General features: G+C 57.8%; 1 protein-coding gene across 1 annotated transcript; it reads left to right on the plus strand.

Annotated features, from left to right (window-relative positions):
- Window positions 1-1,538: 1,538 nt before the first annotated feature.
- Window positions 1,539-20,893, plus strand: GAL3ST2 (galactose-3-O-sulfotransferase 2). Its single transcript, XM_090288556.1, has 7 exons — window positions 1,539-1,624; window positions 2,977-3,111; window positions 4,124-4,359; window positions 4,462-4,529; window positions 17,963-18,120; window positions 18,833-19,097; window positions 19,701-20,893. The coding sequence occupies exons 1-7, from the start codon at window positions 1,539-1,541 to the stop codon at window positions 20,517-20,519; spliced, it is 1,767 nt and encodes a 588-aa protein (XP_090144682.1). The 3' UTR covers window positions 20,520-20,893.
- Window positions 20,894-21,538: the final 645 nt, after the last annotated feature.

Consider the following 21,538-nt stretch of genomic DNA (forward strand, 5'->3'; position numbering starts at 1 on the left):
GGCTGGCCTCTTAGAAGAAAAGGCGGTGACGTGTCTGAGACGCTCAGAGGGACGGTGAGGACAGTAGAAGGGGCAGCCACCTGCTCTGGGGCGCAGACGCTGGCTCGAGGAAGCCATCCCGCACAGACCCCTCCTGTGTGTCGAGACCAGCTGGGCTCGTTTGGGAGGGCGCCTGGCGGTCAGGGCAGGAAGTTGTTATTTTGTGTATTTTTTGGCTGCCTTGCACTTTCTTCTGCCAAGGCCACGTACACTTTTTTAAAAACCAGGACAAACCAGGCGACAAGTTGATTCAGGGATCCGGTTGGGGGAGCCGGCTGCCTCTGGGCTGGTGGCAAGGCCTAAGGGAGGTGCCTTCATGGTCCCCTCGCCCCGTTACCCGTTATCTAGGGAGTCCTGTCTGAGAGCCCCTGCTCCCTGCTTGGCCCCATTCCACCCACCTGGTCAGGGTCCTGGGCTGGGAACCGGCCACACCCTGGCGGAGGTGTGTGTCCTCCTGGGGGTGTCCTGGCCCAGCAGCGGGGGCCTCATGACATCAGTGCCTGCCTTCCTGGGCCGAGTGGCTGACCTCCTCTCTGTCCCAAATCTGTCTCCTCTCCCTCCTGCTCTCTGTCAGGACTTAAAACGAGGGCCCCTCCTCCTCACTGGGTGCCAGGGACCCCTCCCTGTGGCACAGTGATGGTGGGGCTGCTGCTGCGGCCCCCTGGGTCCTCCTGCCCCACTGGCGGCTGCCCCCCCCCAGCCCTGCTGGGTGCCATGGGTAGCCCCAGGGCGACCACAGCACAGGACAGACCCTGTGGCGCCTGACACTCAGCCTGGCAGCTGGCCTCTGTCTGTCCTCTGTGCTTCCGAGGTGGGCAGATGGCTCCTGGCTCTTTGCATCTGACCCCTTGGAAGCCAGGTCTGAGGCCCCGTTTTCCCAGCTGCTGCTGGGTTTCAGGTGGCCGTGGGACGCAGGCACGGGCCGGGCATTTCCTGCCAGTGTGACCTGAGCGGGTGGGGGCCTCTGGGAGCTTACAGCTGGGGAGGGGAGGGGTTCGAGATCTGCTTTCCCTGCTCTCCGGACATTTACCCGACACAGGGGGGCTGGGAGTCTCTTAGACCCCCGTCCCCCTGCGTTGCTTCTGTGCTCAGAGTCAGTGAAACATAACCTGGCCAGGCAAAGCAGACGCCACACGGAACGAGCGGCAAACCAGGTTCATGATCATGAAGTGTGTGCCCCGAGGACGAGGAGAGCTTGGTTTCCACGCACCCAGAAAGCCCCATGGGAACCAGCAGAATCACCTGACTATGCAGCTGTGTGGACAACACCGCAGACCCCCTGGGCCCAGGCTGCACGCCCTCGTACCCACGGGGATGCACTGCGCGGCCCGGGGCCCGCAACGCCGTGGAGCGTCCGGCAAAGCAAAGCGCAGCGGCTTCCACAGCCGTCCGGTGCCCCACACAGAGCGTCACGTGAAGACAGGAGCCAGCAGCCGGGAACGTCAGCAGAGCAAAACCTGCCTCCCTGTCCCTGAGCCCTGAACCCCAAGGCCCGCGCCATGCACCCTGAACCCCCGGACCTGCGTCTGGACCCCGAGCCTTTGGGAATAGGGACAAGTTCCCCGGAAGCCGCCGCCGCCGCCAGGTGGGGAGAGGTGGCTATTGTGTTTGGATGAGGAAAAGCTTATGATTTTTGCTTTAAAGTCTCTGGACTGTGCAATGTGAGAGGAGGTTACATAAGAGGGGCCCCGGGGGTGAGGGAGGGGAAGGGCGGTCTCAGCCCCTGGGGCAGGTGGGGGACGTGCGGGGGACGTGGCTGGGCGATGGGCAGCCCCACCCAGGCCTGCAGGGAGCAGTCAGCCCCTGGGAACAGCAGGCTTCCTGTAAGCCCGGGACTGGGGATGTCCCGCGATTGTGGACCCAGAGGGCTCAGAGGAAGAGTCTGGGGATTGTGTGGCCCGTGGGGCTCCTGAGAACAGCCCCCAGGATGCTGCGCTGTGGAGGAGGGGAGATGACAGGTCACTGCCATGTGCAGCCCCTTGACCTTGACCCCACCTCCCCTCCTCCCTGCTCCCAGCTTCTTCCTGCACAGGCCGGCCCCGCAGGCCACGCCTGCTCCCGGGTGGCGAGGAGGTGCGCTGGCCGCACCCGCAGGTGGCCTCGCCCTCATGGGGTCCCTGGGGTGAACCCCGTGCGGGTGTCTCGCCTCTCACTGTGGGGACGAGTCAGTCGCTGTGAAGTTTCTGGAGTGGCTCCTGGTGCAGGGCTCCTTGAGGGAGGGGCTTCCCTGTGGGCCTTGCGGGCCCCGGTCCCGACGTGAGCAGGTGCGTGCTCTGCCGGACGTGGTCTGGGAAGGCAGGTGATGTGTCCTGGCTTCTGGGAGGAGTCTGCAGCCGCCGCAGGCCTCAGGACAGCGCGCTGAGGGCACTGGTGGGTTCGTGGGGCCCACTCGCTTTCCAGCTCGCGGGCTCTGAGGCCTCCAGGGGGCTGGGCTCTGGCCCTGCTCCTGACTCAGGCCATGGTCCGGGCTCGCTCCCCCGGCAGACAGGGGGAGCTCCTGAGTCTGCGGATGGGGGCCCCTCCTACCCGTGTGCCCTGCTGTCGCTGACCTCTGCGCCCCACCTCCCTTCCCTGTCCCACCCGCCCTCCCTGCTCGGGGGGCTCAGGGGAGCAGAGCCTGGAAAGGAGGCCTCCCCTCCCGCCCCAGAGGCACCGAGGGCTGAAGGGAGGCTGATCTGGTGGAGGCAGCAAGGCCCTCACAGGAGGCAGACGGCAGAGTGGGCTTGGAGGTGACCCTGCGCCCTCTGACCTCACTCTGCCGGCAGGGGGACCGCCTCTCGTGGCTCCTCTGTGCTCCATCTATGCTTGGGCCCTGGTTTCACGGGGGCTCCAACTGAGACCCACAGGTCAGAGAGGGCCCCTCCCTCCTTCTGCAGGTCCCCTGGCAGCTGACCTCAGAAATCCACGTTCTGGGCCTTGTCCCATGTGCTCCCCCAGCCCCGGTCTCAGCTCGTGGCAGCGAAGGGCCCTGGGCCTCCACCTCGGCACACTCTTCCTGCCCGGATCCCAGGAGCTGGGACCCAACTGGAGTGACGTGTCCCTGGGCCCCGTCACTTGCAAGGGACCTGAGTGGTGACGCCACTCGAGGTGTGGGCGGCTGGATGGAAACAGCGCGTTCCCTTTAAAGGTGGAGCAAGGCGGCCCCTGACCTTCACAGAGGCGGGGGTGCAGGGAGCGTCTGGTGGAGAGCTGCCTGGCTCATGTCTGCACCGCGGCCTGGGGGCAGGCGGGGGCCAGCAGGGGCAACGACCTCCCACCACACTCAGATGCTCTGGACGAGCGGGAGGGGCTGTGTGCAGTCCAAGGGTCTCAGAGGCCAGGGACGCCGCCAAGTGCCTCCCTGAGCCCGCGCCCCTCGGCCCCAGTGGTGGGTGCATCTGTCCAGACCCCTCCTCTGCACGATGCCCGGGCCCAGGGCTGCTCCGCAGGCGGGTGTCAGCGGGCCTCCTGCCTAGTGTGGCCATCCGCCCCGGTTGCAAGCTCACCCCTCCTCCTGCCCCCCACAGGGCAGAGGAAACGGAGACATGTGCCCCATGTGGGGCCTGCACAGGAAGTTCCCTGCCCTCTCACAGAGCCCAGCAGCCTCTGCAGGGGAGTCCAGGTCCCAGGCCACCCGAGGACCCCCCATCCTCCCTCTTCTCCCCGGCCCCCTCCCCGGCCTTGGAGGGTCAGAGCAGGGACATTGATAGGTAAGAGCTGACTGGAGCCCCACAGCCTTGGGGTGGGAGGGATGGAGGTGGGGTTCAGGGTGTCTGAGTTGGGCTCTTGATGGGGGTAGAAGGATGGGGAGGGGCCGACGTGGTTCCTGGCTCTCCATTCCTCGGCACCCCATCCCAGCTCTGTGGAAGGGGGTCAGCAGGGAGAGCCTCAGGGGACGGCCCAGCCGCTGGGGCTTTGGAGGGAGTGAGCCAGGCCTCCTGGGCGCACAGCCTGGGGGGGGCGGGGAGATGGACCATCCAGGGCTGTGTTCCCCCTGATACAGACTGGGCAGCAGGTGGCTGCGCCCCAGCCCTGGTCACCATGGGGATGCCATTTGCTTGGGAGAAATAAGGGCAAAGTCCCCACCTCCATCCGTGGCACGCAGGTCCCCTCCCTGCCTGCGGATCGTCTGTCTGGGCTCCTCCCGCACAGACCAGCTGTGGGTGGTGCCCCTGTCACCCTCCGCCTGCTCCTCCCCCTACGTCCTGGGGCTCCTGGGCCGCACACCAGGGGCCACGGCTGCGGCCTCCACCCAGACCCGGCCCCGGGCCCGGCTCGCAGCTGCTTCTCTGGCCACACGCCCTGCCGCCACCGTCACCGCCTGCGCCCACACCTCAGGACGTGGGTCACCTTCAGGGCTGGCAGTTCTGAGGTTCCCCTGTCCCCTTGGGATGGGCCCTCGGACATTTCTCACAGGTGTCCACACAGCTGCCCCGTCTCCAGGATCCCCTCCCGAGTGTCCTGAGAACTCGGTCTGCTGCGACGCGGGCGCCGTCCACACCGGGGCGTTGGTTAGGGTCGGGGTTATGGAGAAACACAACGGAGTTGGGAGAAAGTAAACATTTGTCGCAACAACAAAATCTGAGTCCCAGCGGATGCCTGTGACGTCCCCACACGTGGCACTTAATGTCCCTCCCCCTACACAAGGGGCTTCTTTCTGTCTGTGAATGTGTGCGGAGTTGGGTGCCCACAGTCCGTTCGGCTGGCCGGTCAGTCGGTCAGAATGACTGCCTCTCCCCCCGCCCAGTGCCCGGCCTGTGCCCGGTGACTCAGAGAAACGGCATTTTGAGGCGTAACCATGGCGATTTCTCCCAGCTCATTTCCCTCGGTGCCTCCCCCCGGCTGATGCCTGCACCGGGCCAGATAAAGCAGCGGGAACCCTGCACCCTGCACGATGGGGCTCCTGTCTCGGGGAGGGGACAAGGGAGGTGGGCACCGGGGCTGAGACTGGACATTGGACGGAGACCTGGAGACAAAGGGGAAGACCACTCACAGACTGCCCAGGGCCTGGGGCCCCCCTCTCCCCGCCACTCGTCAGTGGCGTCCTCCCTGGGGCTACGGGCGGCCCGTGTCTCAGGCACCCTGTCTCCCCCTGAGGGCCATGTCTCTCACCAGGGCTGGAGCCGGGGGCTCAGGCAGTGGCTCAGACCCAGCAGCCTCTTGGGGTGGCCGCCGTTACTCAGTGGGCGTCTGAATGTTCCACAAGGATGTGACGCCCCAGCGAAGGGCTCCCTGTAGGGGAGTGGACGTGGCTTCAGCCTTTCCCTTGGCCTCTGGGAGGGGAGGGGCTGCAGCGCTGCCGAGTGAGGTGTGCACCTGCCCCCACCGCCACTGCCATCCTCCATGACAAGAGTGTGTCCTGGTGGCTGCTCAAGCCCAGGACGAACACGGGGCCACCGCTGCCCCACGGGGTGGACGCCTGCTGCTGAGCCCCGGGGCCACGGTTTGTCACGCAGCATCGGCGAGGGGCCTGCTGACTGATACACCAGCATCCAAACAGTTTCACTTTGCCAGCCTGCTGGTCAAAGTGGAACCCGCTTGGCGTCCGAGCCTCTCGGACTCCTGGCGGGTAGGTGCTGACCATACGCCACCTGTCTCTCCTGGCAGTATTCCTGTTTCTCTTTTCAACTCCTGCTCCCATTTTAGGGGTGAAACGCAGGGTGCTTGGCTCCAGCTCCCCTCCAAGGATGGAGGCAGGGCCCCCTGCTTCTCCCCACCCCCTTAGTCAACGGCTGCCCCAGAGCTCGGACTCCTTGCCCCCCAGCTGTGGCCACCGGAACTCCTGCCTCGTGCCGCAGCGTGTGTAGCAGAGAGACGCCATGGTGGAGGAGGCGGAGGTCCCAGCACTGGCGGGTGGCCTCTCGTGCCAGGCTCCACGAGGGTGTCTCCCCAAGCCTGGCCTCTTCCACGGTGCCTCTCTCCTGCCCTAGCCCCTCAGCTACCCCCTGCATTTCTACTTCACCCACTGCACCCGTCTCCGGCCAGGGCAGGGGGCCACCAACGGACTCAGACCAATCTGGGTGCTGAAAGGGGGCCAGGGGCAGGCAGCCTGCAGCTGCCGGGCAGCGGGGGGTGGGAGGGGCCGCCACGGGGCAGCCCGTGGGCTGCAGCCTGTTGTTTCTTTTCCGTGGACTTTACATGTGGCCAGGCACTGCACACATGGTCCCGTTTGTCTTTTAATCAGATTTGTTTATTTCCTGAAGAGAGAAATGAACTTTCATGCTGCAAAATCCCCTGATATTTTTGTTGCTTACCTATGATACCCTCATTGAAAGTTTTTTTTTCAACCCAAGATATAAGAAATAGTAAATTTCCTCCTCGTACAAAGCACACGTTTCAGAAAGAAAGGAGAGGCAGAAGAGCTTCTGGCCTTGGTCTCCAAGTTCCCTTACTCCTCCTCAGAGCTGTTGATTCTCCAGTTCCCACACAAATATTTGCACCTCCTGGGTTTGGATCCGGAGGCCTGGAGGCTCCCCACGGCTCAGTCCAAGCTCACTCTGCTCTGATTGACCCTGGGTTGGGCCCGTGAGCAGGTGTGGCCAGAGAGGCAGCCAAGAGGGTGCTGAGCTCTGTACCCAGCTCCATACCCAGCTCCACGCCCTGCTCCACACCCAGGGACCTTCTGGTTCTCTTTCGAAAACCCTTCCTTTAGGGGTGGGGGTGGGGGGCGTGGTCTCATACCTGATCTGGCAGGTGAGCGTCTTGGGGAGTAGAATTAATCAGCAAGGTGCCACATCCAGCCTGTGTCCTGGGGTGGGAGCCAGCAGGGAGCCTCGAACCCCCCCGCCCCGCAGTCTGTGGCCCAGCATGCCGCCCCTGGCGCAGAGGTAAGGTAGGCCGCTGGTTCTCAAGGGGAGACGAAGCACTTCTTTAACCCTTGGATATTCTGAGAAGCTGGCAGAAAGGAGCCGTTCTGTGCTTGTCCTTAAAAGGATGTCCCTGGGGTCTGGGGCTCTTTCCCACTAACACTTCCCTGAACTCACCCCCAGACCTGAGCCTCCCGGGGACAAGGGATCAGGGTCGAGGAGAAGATGAGGGTTTGGTGTCTGGGATGAAGGCCTGGGTGGGCAGCAGCTGGGGGCCTGAGGCCTCCTGGCCCGGATCTAGCTGTCACCTTCCGGGGGCCGGGCCCCTGTATTTGTAGTGACCCTCGGCCGCCTCCAGCGAGCTGCTTCTCACGCTGGCAGTTCCCTGCATCTGCCCTCCAGGGTGCTTGCCGGGGGTCCCGAGTGACTGGGAGGGAGCCCAGCTCTGAGCAACAGGTGGCTGTTCCCGTTCCAAACAGAGGAATTAGATTCTCCGACACACTGGGATCGGGAGGCAGGCAGGTGTGGTCTGGAAATGCTTCACATTTTCCTTCTCTGTCTCACCGCACATGTCTTTGGTAGATTCCAGTGTCTCTGGGTGCCCTCCCCACCACCTGTCCCCACCCCTCCCTGGGGGCCCTGGAGCCAGCAGAGGTGGGGGAGCGTCCCGGGTGCCACCCCCCCTCCCCCACTGTGAGGAGAAGACATGAAGGCTGGGGGTGGGGCTGCTCCTTCAGCAGGGGGCCCCACTGCCCATAGCAGGCCGGAGGCAGCATGGGAGCCCCAGGGCACAGGCTGCCTGATGGGGTGGGGGTTCTGTCAGGAGGCTGGGGGTCTCTCTGAGCATCCCAGGTCCTTGAAGGAGGGGGCTCCCGAATCACCATGCCACCAGAGGAAACCTCACCAACGTAACCATCTAGTTCTGATGAGAAGTCAGTTCAGCCAAGTGCTAAGTCTCATTTCAGGACGTGGCAATGCAGGTGGGCTTCCAGAGGGAGGCCGATCTTGCATAAACAAGCAACGGGGGATTTAATAAGGAGCATGCCTGTGAAATCAGAAGGGAAAGCACAGGCTGCTGGTTACAGCAAACGATAAACCAGCTTCCGAGTCTGTAAATAGAACTGCCAGTCAAGGGTACTTCCAGAAGGAAGGCTGGAAGGTCTTCTGCTGGAGGGAGAGCCTGTGAGCAGGTGCTTGCTCAGGGGCCTTCTGCGTCGTGTGCAGAGCCATAGGAAGGAAAGTTTCCGTTCGAGTATGGGAGAAGGGTGAAGCGTTCGTGTGGAGGGCTGAAGAAAACTAGAAGTCAGGGTCCCGCTCAGGTGATGAGTGAAAAATAAAACTTGGAAGACAATTACCTAAACTAGAGCATAATGTCCACAAGTGGGTATCATGACTTTTACTAAAACACAATTTTGTAAGAGCCCACAGGCTGTCCCGACTGAAGCGGAGCCCACGGGCTGCTCGGTGATGAGGGACCCGCCAGCCGCTGCTGGCAGCTCTTAATAGAAGAGCGTGGTGCAAAGAAAAGGCTTTGTTTATTTAAAGGTTATGCAGACTTAGGTTAATGACGGGTCTCTGCCGTTAAGCCTCATTCTCTTTAGAACCCCCGCAAACACACAGTGCTGCTTCCCCGGCCAAACCAGGCTGGTTTTAGAGAAGTCAGGGATTCCGTTCTCCTGCTTCCCAGGCAGTCAGCTTTCCCGGCAGCTCCCAGTCACTCGAGCCTGACTGGGGAGGTTCTGCCCGAGGCCCGGGGCCCTCCAGCTCTTAGTGCAGAGCCACGAGGGGCTCCCGGCCTCCCTGCAAACCGCACGGAGTTCTCCTTTCCTGTCCAAAGCTGCGTGTTCTCCCCTGCAAATGGTTGCTGCCTTATTTTTAAGTCCCTGGCTGCGACCTGTGACGCTGCAGGCAGGGTGACTAATTGCGGCCACGTGTAGAATTTTGCGCAGGCCCCTCCCCTCTCCTTGGGGACCCTGCTCTGTAACAATTTCTCCCCCTAAAATCACCCTCATTTTTATCAAAGGGCTAATTAAGAGCAATTTATTTACTGCATTAAGTCTGGTCTCAATTTGGCCTGATTATCTGCAGGAATAGCAACTGATCAGATTGACTCTCTTAACTCTGCGTTGCTGGAATTTCCTGAGGGTTCTCCAGACTGAGCTTTAATCAGCCTCTCAGGGCAGAGACGCCACACCACAGAGTAGCCATCAGGCTTTGCCTGCAACACCTGCAGATTTGGGTAAATTCCTCAAGTTCTCGAGGTCCCCAAAATGCCTTGAAATTCTTTCTTGCCACCTCCAAGAAAAGCAGCCTTACCTGGAAAGACTTCCGTGAACCACATGAGTAAGCAACGTACCAGGCCATTTCTTCAAGGGTCTTTTACCAGCTCCAAAGTCCATCTTTATTCCTTAAAGCTGTTTGCTGACATGCACACTCCAGGCATGTCTCTCAGACATATTCCAGTCAGTCTTGGTTAATAAATCCACAATTGGAAACTGGTCTTATGTGTCCTGTTATAAAGAGAACAGATTCTTACTGGATTCACGCACACAAACATAGTGCCATGAAAATAATATTCACTCGTTAAAAATTGCCAAATTCTGCAGGGATCAGATATAAATAAAAATATAAAGCAAGAGGAAAATCCTTGTCCACTTAACACAGTGAAAAGGACCAAACTCCAACTCTGTATTAGACAATGAAAAGCAAACAATCATCATTCTTTAGATTGGCAAACACACTTATGCCTTGAAGAGACACACTTCTAATAAGGTATAAGACATTTATTGACTGCTCCAAATTCATTTTCTAGCTTCTGTGTAATGAAAAGCCAAAAGCAGGCAAACTGAATACTTGTCTAGCAATTCCTGTTTCAGAATTACTTCCCAGGAATTTGCATTTTAAAAGGTGGCCCTTACAAGAGTCTGGAAGACGGCTGGATACGTGCACCTCAAAGGTGCTGAGGAGAAACACACGCCCCTCTTAGAAGGACTTTGGTTTCCTAAAGCGAGTTCTCTACAGCCTCTCTCCCTTAGTCTGGGACCAGCAAGATAGCATTAAAATTCACAGTGCCATCAACTAGCCAAGCCTCTCCACTGAGTATGCACCCCAGAAGGTGTCTTTCGAGGCCCTGTGGATGGAGGTGGCCTTGCCCATCATTGTAGGGAGGAGAAGGTCATTGGTCAGCAAAGGAAGTCACGGGCATCCCCAGGTCACCCCGCCCCAGGTCGCCAGAACCTAGGACGGCGTGTGACTCCCTTGCTGGCCTTGCACCTCAAGGCCTGAGACTCACTCTTACACTGATGAGGCGGGTGGGAAGGGCAGGAGCCTTCCCTAAGGCTGCGTTAGGGCTCACTCCCCCGGCGTGAAGCCTCACAAACAGGCACTGCCTTACTGCAGCTGTTGCTCAATCAGGTGCACCGACTTTCACACGGACAGTAAGTAGGGAGCCCCGGGCCTTCTCGTAGGGAGAAGACAGCCTCCCCTAGAAAGGAAGGGAGGGCCCCAGTTAAGCCATACCTGAGGCTGGTTGGAGAAGGGGTTTATTAATTAATTAATTTATTTATATTTTAAAGTATAGTTTGTGGATTATATTGTTACAGCTGTCCCAATTTCTTCTCCCTTTGCTCCCCTCTGCCCAGTACCCCTCTTCCCCCCAGCAATCCCACCCCCCTTAGTTCATGTCCATGGGTTGTGCATATATGTTCTTTGGCTTCACCCTTTCCTATGTTATTCTTAACTTCCCCCTGTCTGTTTTGTACCAACTGATTATGCTTCTCAGTCCCTGCACCATTTCCCCATTTCTCCCCCTCCCCCTCCCCCTCCCAGCTGATAACCCTCCAAATGATCCCCACACCTGTGATTCTGTTCCTGTTCTGGTTTGCTTAGTTGGGTTTTGTTTTTATTTTTTAGATTCAGTTGTTGATAGTTGTGAGTGTGTTGTCATTTTAGTGTTCATAGTTTTGATCTTCTTTTTCTTAAGTAAGTCCCTTTAACATTTCATACAATAATGGCTTGGTGATGATGAGCTCCTTTAGCTTCACATTGTCTGGGAAGCACTTCATCTGCCCTTCCATTCTAAATGATAGCTTTGCTGGATAGAGGAATCTTGGTTGTGGGTCCTTGCTTTTCATCACATTGAATACTTCTTGCCAGTCCCTTCTTGCCTGCAAAGTTTCTTTTGAGAAATCAGCTTATAGTCTTATAGGCACTGTTTTGTAGGTTTCTCTTGCTGCTTTTAGGATTCTCTCTTTATTTTTCACCTTTGGCATTTTAATGATGATGTGTCTTGGTGTAGTCCTTTTTGGGTCTAGCTTGTTTGGGACTCTCTGTGCTTCCTGGACTTGTATGATTATTTCCTTTGCCAAATTTGGGAAGTTTTCCTTCATTATTTTCTCACGTAAGCTTTCAATTTCTTGCTCTTCCTCTTCTCCTTCTGGCACCCTCGTGATTCGGATGTTGGCATGTTTAAAGTTGTCCCAGAGGTTCCTAAGCTGCTCCTCATTTTTTTCAATTCTTGTTTCCTCATTCTGTACTGGTTGACTGTTTTTTTTCTTCATTATGTTCCAAATCGTTGATTTGAACCCTGGTTTCCTTCCCTTCACCATTGGTTTTGTGTGGGTTTTCCTTTGTTTCATTTAGCACAGCCTTCACTTCTTCCCTTATGTGTTTGCCATACTTAAGTACATCTGTCAAGCCTGTGAGCTTCTTTATCACCAGTGTTTTGAACTCTTCATCTCTTAGGTTAACTATCTCCTCGTCGCTTAGCTCTCCCACTGGAACCTTGATCCATTCCTCCTTTTGGGCCATACCTCTCTGTCTCCTTATCTTTACAGGCTCCTGTGTTTGCCTGTTAGTCTTAGGTAGAGCTGTTGCACCTGTTACATTGTAAGGTGTGGAGCCTTAGGTATTTATCATTACAGGGCGACCCGTTTCACCATGTTGTGGTGCTGTGTGTGGGAGAGGGGTTTGAGAAGGAACAATGCAACTTGCTCAGCACTCACTCATTTTCCAGGCACTTCTCCCACTTCCATATGGGATGGGTGCCCCTCTTGCTGTTACCTTGGCTGTCATTCCCAGAGCGGGTAGGTTTGTGGACGTTCTAAAACCATGTGGGCCCTTTAAATAAGCCGACTCTACTGAGAGACCAGCAGTTTCTTCCTCCGCCCCAACCCCCACTGGTTTGCACAGTCAGGAGTAATGAGGCTTGATTTTTCCCAGGCGCTGGAACCATAGCTGCACGGTCTGGTCTGGTGCTGGGAGCGCTCCCCAAGTGTCCCTCCTGACTTTTTAAGAAATGCAACTGTGCTTTCCACTGGTCTGTTGCTGCTGCTGCAGCTGCTGCTACTGCTACCACAACACCGTAACCTCTCCACTCCAGCTCCGCCCCTCCTACCTGTCTGGATGAGTATTTCTTCTTTATATCTTTGTTTGTTTGACTTCCATGCAGCTCGATTTTCTGGAACTTCTGGTTGCCTCTAGTTTTGAGGTAGTTGTATTCCTTCTTCATTGTGGAGGGAGACGTAGCATGTCTACCTACGCCTCCTTCTTGACTGGAAGTCTAGATAGAGTAATCGTTGTTGTATGTCCTTGCTTTTCATCACATTGAATACTCCTTGCCAGTCCCTTCTTGCTGGCAAAGTTTCTTTTGAGAAATCAGCTGATAGTCTTACAGGAACTCCTTTGTAGGTAAATCTCTGCCTTTCCCTTGTTGCTTTTAAGATTTTCTCTTATCTTTAACCTTTGGCATATTAATTAGGATGTGTCTTGGTGTGGGCCTCTTTGGGTCTAGCCTGCCCGGGACTCTCTGTGCCTCCTGGACTTGTATGTCTATTTCCTTCGCCAAATTTGGGAAGTTTTCCTTCATTATTTTTTTCATATAAGTTTTCAATTTCTTGGTCTTTCTCTTTTCCTTCTGGCACCCTATGATTCAAATGTTGGCACATTTAAAGTTGTCCCAGAGGTTCCTAAGCCTCTCCTCATTTTTTTCAATTCTTGTTTCCTCATTCTGTACTGGTTGACTGTTTATTTCTTCCTTAAGTTCCAAATAATTGATCTAAACCCCAGTTTCCTTCCCTTCACCATTGGTTTTCTGTAGATTATTCTGTATATCAGTTAGTGTAACCTAATCTGCATTTCTTCCTTATTTTTGTGCCATACTCAGTTCTCTGAGCATCCTGATCACCAGTGTTTTGAACTCTACATCTGATAGGTTGGCTGTCTCTGTTTTGCTTAGTTCTTTTTCTTGGGTTTTGTTCTGTTCTTTGATTTGAGACATATTTCTTTGTCTCCTCAACTTATCAGCCTCCCTGTGTTTGTTTCTGTGTATAAAGTAGAGCTGCTTTTACTCCCTGTCTTAGTAGCATGGCCTATAAATTATGTAGGGTGGAGCCTTAGGTAATTGCCAGGGTGGGGCCACCAGCTTTACCACTTTGTGGTTGTGCGGTGAGGGCTCAGAGAGGGGACAGTGCCGCTACCTGGCTTCTTGCAGTTTGCCCAGTGCTCGTCCTGTTTCCAGCCACTTTACCCACTTCCTGTGTGTGACTGGCGCCCTTCCAGCTGCTGCCCCAGTAGTGAAGCCTGGTGTGGGTGGGTTTGCGTATGTTCTAAGACCATAAGTGGCCCTTTAAGTGGTGAAAATCTGGTGGTTTCTTCTGCCACCCAAACCCCCACTGCCTTTTACAGCCAGAGGTAATGGGGGCTCTATCTTCCTGGTGCTGGAACCCGGGCTGCACAGTCTAGCCTGGGGCTGGGATTGCTTGCTCCCAAGGTATCCCTCCATCCATTCCACCGCTGCCCCTCCACACCATGCCACCTCTCCACCTGTCTCCACTACTCCACCCCTCCTACCCATCTGGATGAATGTGTCTTCTTCAAATCCTTGGTTGTCAGACTTCCATACAGCTCGATTTTCTGACAGTTCTGGGGGTTATTAGTTCTGAGACTGGGTTGTAAGTCTTTCCATGGTTGCACAAGGAGGCAAAATGAGTCTTCCTGCGCCTCCGTTGGGGCCAGAAGTTCTCTCTCTTTAATATCTTTAGCTGCCTATGCCAACAACTGTAACCACACCAAGTCCCTGTCCCCACAGCCCTGGCACTTACCACCCAGAGCCTCTTATTGATTTTCCTTGAATTGTGTGAATGTAGGCTTTTCTTGCTTGGCCCAGCACGCTTACTTATTGAGGGGTAGGGAGGGGACAACCTGGGCACGAGGGCTGGCCAGGTGACCCAGTGGCCCTGGGAGGTCAGCGGAATTGGGGAGAGCCAAGACTTTGCGCTGGGTAGGCTCTGGCATCTCTGCAAGTCCCCTGCTTTGTGGTGGATTTAGGCAGAAACCCTCCTCAGCAGCGTTAAGGTTCTAGTCAATCCCCATTTTGGGGCATCTTCTCAGGCTCTCACTGCTGCTGGGGACCCCACGCAAGGCCATGGACTCACTGACTGCATGGCAGTGTGGATGGCTCACCGGCTCTCCGCGGCGGCTCCTCAGTCCCTGGCATGTGACCTTTCTCCTCCAGAGGTACAACGGTTTCCTTGGGGAGCCGTCCTGAGCCATGTCTCAGGGGAGCAGAAGCAGACATGTCAGGAATCTTAAGGCCAAGCTCAGACTTATGCGGCATCACTGCCAGCACCTTCTATGGCTCCAGGCTGTGCCCTGTCCTTCCCGATTCAGTGGCAGTGAACTGGACAGCGTGTTGATGGGAGGGTGGCAGGTGGGCGGTGGCTGTGGGAGAGGCGTGGCCACACTGCTCTTCTGCCACATCCTGCAGGTGGTAACAAGGTGGCCTTTTGTTTCTCTGGAAGAAGCCCCTGGTGCAGGGCGGCCTACACCCCTCCCCTCTGTTATTCAGGGGTTGTTAAATCTGGATGCCCAGCCCCCATCCCTGTTTCCGCTCGGTCTGGCCTTCACACAGACGGCTCCATGCTCTGCACATGCTGCCCCGGCCTCCACGCTATACTGGGAGCTGCCCTGCCTCAGACAGACCTGCATCTAACCTCACGCTGGTCGGTCTGGGGGCACCAGAGGCCGCTCCTCAATGCGCTTTCTCAGGCCACTGAGTTGGGAAGGGGTCTGGGCTGCTTTTTCCTGAGGGTGCAGCCTTCCCTGCCCAGTGCTGTGTGTATGGGGCGGGGGGCTGAGTAACTGTTCAGACCCTCCTTGGCCCCTGCTGATTAAATGCTCCCTCTGCACTCACACCTGTGGTATGTCCCCGAGCCCCCAAATCCACCTGGGGCTCAATAAGGACCAGGGGGAGGGACAACAGACAATGGGAGAGCAGTGACCGCTGTTGGAGGGACGGCTTTATGTGACAATTTAGGGTCCTGCGCAGGAGCCCTGCATCAGCTGAGGGAGAATGTGTTCTAAAAAAGCCTGCAGTTGGGAGGCGATTCCTACGGGCCCACGTGGGTGACCAGGAGTCTTCCTTCCCCCTTCCTTCCCCTTCCCTTGCTCCTACGGGCCCTGGAGTTGGTCCGGGAGCCTCCCCTAACCTCTAACCTCTTTCCCTCCCTTTCCTTCAGTAAACCTGGTGTAAAACCTTTTTTTAAAAAAAGCCCGTAGTTGGCTCCAGACTCCAGAGGACAGCCTTGTAATGCTTGACCGTTGTGCGTGTGTGTTGGGGGGGGGGGGCAGTAGCCCTTTCCAGTCCATTTTGCTTCCCTCCAGCCGTGGGACCCTGGCAGGAGAGAGAGGGTGGGGTGGGTGACCAGGGTGGCCCGTGGCCTCCTGGGTCCTTCTGCCTGCACTGCTGGGTTTTCCAGGGTAGACTGTAAACTCCAGAGATTAGGCCCAGTGTTGTTTTTTAGATTCCGGCTAAAGCCGGCTGACCACTGAGTGAGGGTCAGACCTTTGGGTCTGTCTCCTTTTATAACCGCGCAGAAGCGAAGGTGCGTCCACGTCTGATGAGCTGGTCAGTGGGCCTGTGTGGTGCGTGTCATCCTGGACGTGAAGCTGCTGGGAGTTCTGCTCACTGAAGCCAGCAACTCCTACGCCGCACGCAGCTGTCTTCACTCTCCATTGCTCTCAGGTTTTGACCTTTCACTGGTTGTTGCCAGGACCTCTTCCTGAATGACCTGGGAATGGCCTCACCGGCAGGCACTTGCCCATCAGCCCACAGCTTGCCAGGGCCTGGGCCTTAGGCTCTCCCCAGCGGCCGCGAGGGGAGCAGGACCAAGGCCTCATCCGGATCTTGGTTCCAAATGCAGGGGGTCTGAGGCTCCTGAGTGATGTGGGCCACCCCCAAAGGGAAGGGGCGCCACACGAAATGTTTGAGCACCGAGGTCCTTGGGGATTGCCATGGCCTCTTCCAGCTACAAGCTCTTGGAAGCACGGCTACCTGGTCTATACTGTTCAACCGTAGTTCATAATTTTTTTCTCACAATTACTGGTCTTCAAATTTCTTTAGCAGCTGAAGTCTTTTAAAATATATTTACAGTTAACTGTTTAAAACAGCTTTATCTACCTGTAATTCACATAAAAAACAATTCATCCACTTAACCTTGTACAAGCTCTGGGTTCTTGTTAAAGACAGACTGCCTGCCCTGGCTGGTGTGGCTCAGTGGACTCAGTGCCCAACTGTGAATCAAAGGGTCGCTGGTTCGATCCCCAGTCAGGGCACAGGCCTGGGTTGTGGGCCAGGTCCCCAGTTTGGGGCGTGTGAAACAGCCACACATTGATGTTTCTCTCTGTCTCTTCCTCCCTCCCTTCTTCTCTCTCTAAAATTAAACGAAAAAAAAAAAAAAAAAAACACTGCCCATGAATAACTGCTGGTGTCAGAGCAAGCCTAAGTGGGGGATGCCCCGCCTCAGACCCAAGGGGCCACCACGCACACCGGCCCCACTGGGCTGACCACCAGTCCCTACACGGCCACCACCTTCCTTGGTTGCTCCAACCCCCACAGCCCTACTGATCCCAAAGGTGGGCACTGGGACCAGAGGGTGTTTTGGCAAAGGAAGAGCCTCCCTTTAGAAATGGGGATTTCTCTCTTCGTGGTTCTCACTGGGCAGCTGGGAAGAGCTGAGATGCATTCACGTAGCCTCAAGGCCAAAGGGGTTATTGTAAGTTTCAAACAGATGGTCAGTGTGGGCAGAATCTCATTCAACTGCTCTGCAAGGAGCCCGTGTGTGGGAGGGAGTTTTAGGGGTTTTACGGTGGATGGTAATGGAGAACAGTGTGACAGCAGCACCAGCTGTTAAACCCAGCAGGGCTGGGACCACTCCGGTGCCAGGGGACAGCACACCACTTCCCTGGGAGACTGCAGCACCTGAACCTGGTGACCCTGTGGCCACAGTGTGGCCTTCTAGAAGACCAACCTTTGGGGTTTGGAAACGTGTCCCTTCTCACCCTCACACTGGCGACTGGGCCCCTGGAAACGTGCACCCTGCGGGGGCCCCGTTCCTCCACTGTCCCAGCCTGCTCCTCCTGGTCATTCCTCTTTCGCCATCTCAAGGGGCCTGTGCTGCAGCCCGCAGGCCGCCGTGGACGCGGGCCGGCTCGGCCGCCTTCCCCGTCAGCCCCCACATTGCTGCTCTGTCGCTGGTTCCCACTTGTCACAAGGACTGGGGGAGACCAGGGAGAGAATCACTTGGAAAAGGAAGGTGAGGTGAGGGTGGCAAAAGCTTATCTAGTGTCCACGTTGTGTGCAGCATCTGCAGTGTGCATGTTGTGTGTTTGTGTGTGCACTGTGCGTGCAATGTCTGCCGTGTGCAGCATGTGTGCGGTGCATGCAGCACCCGTGGTATGTGTTGTGCGCATGGTCCTCAGTGGGTGGTATGCACTGTGTGTACAATGTCTGTAGTGTGCAGTGTGTGTAATATATTTGCGTGAGTGTGCACTGTGCGTGCAATGTCCGCAGTGTGCCTTGTGTACTGTGTGTATTTGTGTGTGCATCATGTGTGCGATGTCCGCAGTGTGCCGTGTGCCGTGTGCTGCGTGTGCAGGAGGCAGGGGTAACTACGGGCGCTCTGTGTCTCTGGGACCACTCTCCCATGGAAGAAAGGAAGCAGTAGGATGCAGTCGGAAGAAGTTCATTGAAGCAGCCGCGGTCTTGAGTGAAAAAGGTGACAGGATTAAGAAACACAAACCGGCGGTTACCGAATAGTCACAGGATGTGGAGTACAGCACGGAGAACGTGCTGAGCTGAGGCGGCTGGAGCGGGTGGCACTGCCCCCCACCCCCGTGCCCCTGCCTGGGGACTCACTGGTGCCCCTGCCCACAGGTGCTTCTGGACCCTCCTCCTCCTGACCCTGCCCACGTTACTGCTGGTCGGCCTCCTGCGTGTGGACGTGGAAATGCTCACACAGTGAGTGCTATATGTTGGGTGCTCCGTGGTCTGGGTGCTGCTCCCTCCCAGACCAGTGCAAGGGCCCCGCCTGCTCACCTCTGAGCACTGGCTGCGACCGTGGCGGGTCACCCCTCCTGGCTAGGCCTGTCTTCCTTCCATAAGGGGAGGGGGGTGGGTCCTTCCTTTTGGGGACCCATTACCTTCCCAAGGCCTGCCCAGTGAGTCTTGTGGGCAGGGAAGAGGGCTCTGGGAAGGTGGGGGCTGGGCCCGGGCTGGGGGTCTTGGGGAGAGCTGCTGTGTGCAGAGGGTGACCGGGTGCTGGGAGGCAGGACTGGGGCCCATGGTGGGCCTAGGGAGATCAGGACCCCTACTCCCTGTCTGCCAGTGGTAGCTCCTCTGTGAAGGGGCCCACGTGGGTGGCCACACGGACCCAGTAGTTCCGCCCGGCTGCTGGGAGGGTTTGGAGGCCCCAGGCCACCTTCCCCTGCCCCCACCCCTACAGTGTTGGGGGCTCTCTAGGTTAGGGGACCACAGTGATGGGACTGGGGGTATGGGGTTGCGGTGTCAACAGTATGGGGAGTGCGGGTTTAGGAGTTTGCTGCGTTAGGGGTCATGCAGTTGAGGGGAGCAGGTTGGAGGGCCACTGGGTCGAGGTCTTTCCAAGTGGGGTTTCCAGTGGGGAGTGCGGGGTGGGGTGTCCCTCCCTAACGGCAGCATGCTCTCCTCCCAGCCTGCTTGGGGACCAGGCCGAGGGGCCCCCCATCACCAACGTCATGTTTCTCAAAACGCACAAGACAGCCAGCAGCACGGTGCTCAACATGCTCTTCCGCTTCGCCGAGACGTACAACCTGTCGGTGGCGCTGCCGGCCGGCTCGCGCTTCCACCTGGGCTACCCCTGGAGCTTCGTGGCGCGCTACGTGGAGGGCGCGGGGCAGGATGGCCCGCAGCAGCACTTCAACATCATGTGCAACCACCTGCGGTTCAACCTGCCCGAGGTGCGGCGGGTGGGCCCTCTGCAGGGGGCCGCGGGGTGCGGTGCGGGGGCAGGACTCAGCCCCAGGCCTGGGGGGTGTGAGCACACAGGCAAGTGTCAGGGCCTGGCCACTGGAGGGACTAAGGGTCCAGGGGCCTGGCCAAAGGGGAGGGGGCTGGTAGAGGTCCCTCCCACCCCCACCCCCCTCTTCCAGTCACCTGCAATTGCTCTTGGAATCAGACCCAGGTGCCCCCAGAGCCTGCTGCCCCTCCTTCTCCAGCTTTCTCATGGTTCCCAACCTCCCAGTCTTCCCCGCAAGACCTGTGCATGCGCTGCCTCCTTTGGCACGATGCTCTTCACACGTCCTCCGTTGGGTCATTTGAGTCTCAGCTTAGGGCCACCTCCTCCTTCCAGGAAGGAGGGGGAAAGTGGAGGGAATTGGGGAGAAGGGCATGGCCAGGTTCAGGTGTTTTAGGATCATTCTGGACACTCATGGAAAGTCCAGCCAGGGAAGCAAGGCAGCGGGAGAGGCGGCAGGCAGGGGTGTGGGGGTGGAGGCCACCTGCACGCTGGGCCTCTGGAAGAAGCCCGGAGGGTCACCAGCCCGTGCTGTGTCCCCACGCAGGTGCAGAAAGTTATGCCCAACGACACTTTCTACTTCACCATCCTCAGAAACCCCGTCCGCCAGCTGGAGTCCTCCTTCACCTATTACAGAGACTACGCGCCCGCCTTCCGGGCCGCGCCGAGCCTGGACGCCTTCCTGGCCGCCCCGCACGCCTACTACAACCAGAGCCTGGGCCTGCGCAACGCCTACGCCAGGAACCTGATGTGGTTCGACCTGGGCTTCGACCCCAACGCGCCGGCCGAGGAGAGCTACGTGCGCGCGCGCCTAGCGGACGTGGAGCGGCTCTTCCCGCTGGTGCTCATCGCCGACCACTTCGACGAGTCCATGGTGCTCCTGCGCCACCGGCTGCGCTGGCAGATGGACGACGTCATCTCCTTCAGGCTCAACGCACGCAGCCAGCGCAGCGTCACCAGCCTGACGCCTGAGGGCCAGGAGCGCGCCAAGCGCTGGTGCGCCCTGGACTGGCGCCTCTACCAGCACTTCAACCGCACCTTCTGGGCCTCGGTGCGCGCCACGCTGGGCCCGCGGCAGCTGCGCGCGGAGGTGGCGCGCCTGCGGCAGCGGCGGCATGAGCTCACAGCCCTGTGCTTGCAGGACGGCGCGCCCAAGAACAAGACGCAGCTCACTGACCTGCTGCTGCGCCCCTACCAGGCGGGCGAGGCCGACATCCTGGGCTACAACCTCAGGCAGGGCCTGGACAACGAGACGCTGCGCCTGTGCCAGAGGATAGTCATGCCCGAGCTCCAGTACACGGCCCACCTGTACTCCCTGCAGTTCCCCGCAAAGCCCCCCAAGGACATCACCTTCCTGGGGGCGTAGCCTGTCCATCTGACACCAGACCCCCCGCTCTGCGTCACCTGGGCAGCCCTGGGCCCGGCCTCTGGCACTGGGAAACCCCACCCTGTGGGACGCCTGACCATCTGGGGAGACCCTATGAAGAGGGTCACCAGTGACCCACCCTCTTGGTGAGGATCCCAAGTTTGGACAAAAGGCACACATGATGTGTGAGGGTGTGAACCTGTTCATCGGATAAGAAAGTCTTGCCTGCGAACCAAGTGTTGCAGGTTCGATTCCCAGTCAGGGCACATGACTAGGTTGCACGTCAGGTCCCCAGTTGGGGGCACGTGAGAGGCAACTGCACAGTGATGTTTCTCTCCCTCTCTTTCTCCTCTCCCCTCTCTAAAAATAAATAAACAAACAAACAAATAAATAAAAATTTAAAAAAGAAAGTCTTGCAACGGAGGAAAGTGAGGGATGATTAACCCCATGTCAGCAGGATCCCCAGCAGAGGGACCACGAGTGGACACACCTCCCGTCTGAAGGACAAGCCCAGGGGGGTTGGAGGGGTCCCTGGTGGCGTTCGGAGCCGCCCCCCCCCCCCCCCCACATCTGCCAGCCATGGGCACAGGGGCTGGTCGCTGAGATGCCGGGGCAGTGCCCCTGGCAGCTCTGAAGGCAGAGCGGGGATAGGGGGCTGGGGGCTGGAATGCTCCCCTCCCCTCCTCTGGCTTCACCAGAGGATGGCTTCAGGCTGAGAAACGTTCAAATTGCCAACAAGACCACTGGTGAGGGGCAGTGCTGCAGGCCTGCTGGGCTGGCCACCCTCCGCGTGCTCAGTGAAGGGACACACGGTGGAAGGAGCTGACCTCGGTGCTGTGGAGACCACGTGGGACATGGTCGCAGAAGAGGGCAGCCTGCAGGCTCCCCTGGTGTTGTTGCAGGGAAAGCCCTGGGGACGCCCTGCTTGGGGGCGCAGTGGTTGGAGTGGGGTGCACAAGTCAGTGCCATGTGCCCTGTACCCCTCAAAAAGCGGGGCTCCTGGAGAAGCAGTGCTCTCG

This window comes from Furipterus horrens, unplaced genomic scaffold (genome assembly GCF_987537825.1).
Source record: "Furipterus horrens unplaced genomic scaffold, mFurHor1.1.pri manual_scaffold_1, whole genome shotgun sequence".
Taxonomy (NCBI): domain Eukaryota; kingdom Metazoa; phylum Chordata; class Mammalia; order Chiroptera; family Furipteridae; genus Furipterus; species Furipterus horrens.

Excerpts from the sequence above, each read along its gene's own strand:
- GAL3ST2 (XM_090288556.1), top strand. The coding sequence starts at position 1,539 with ATGCACCCTGAACCCCCGGACCTGCGTCTGGACCCCGAGCCTTTGGGA. Across the intron at positions 1,625-2,976 it reads GAAGCCGCCGCCGCCGCCAG|CCCCGGTCTCAGCTCGTGGC; the intron begins GTGGGGAGAGGT and ends GTGCTCCCCCAG. Across the intron at positions 4,360-4,461 it reads CTGCGCCCACACCTCAGGAC|GATCCCCTCCCGAGTGTCCT; the intron begins GTGGGTCACCTT and ends CCCCGTCTCCAG.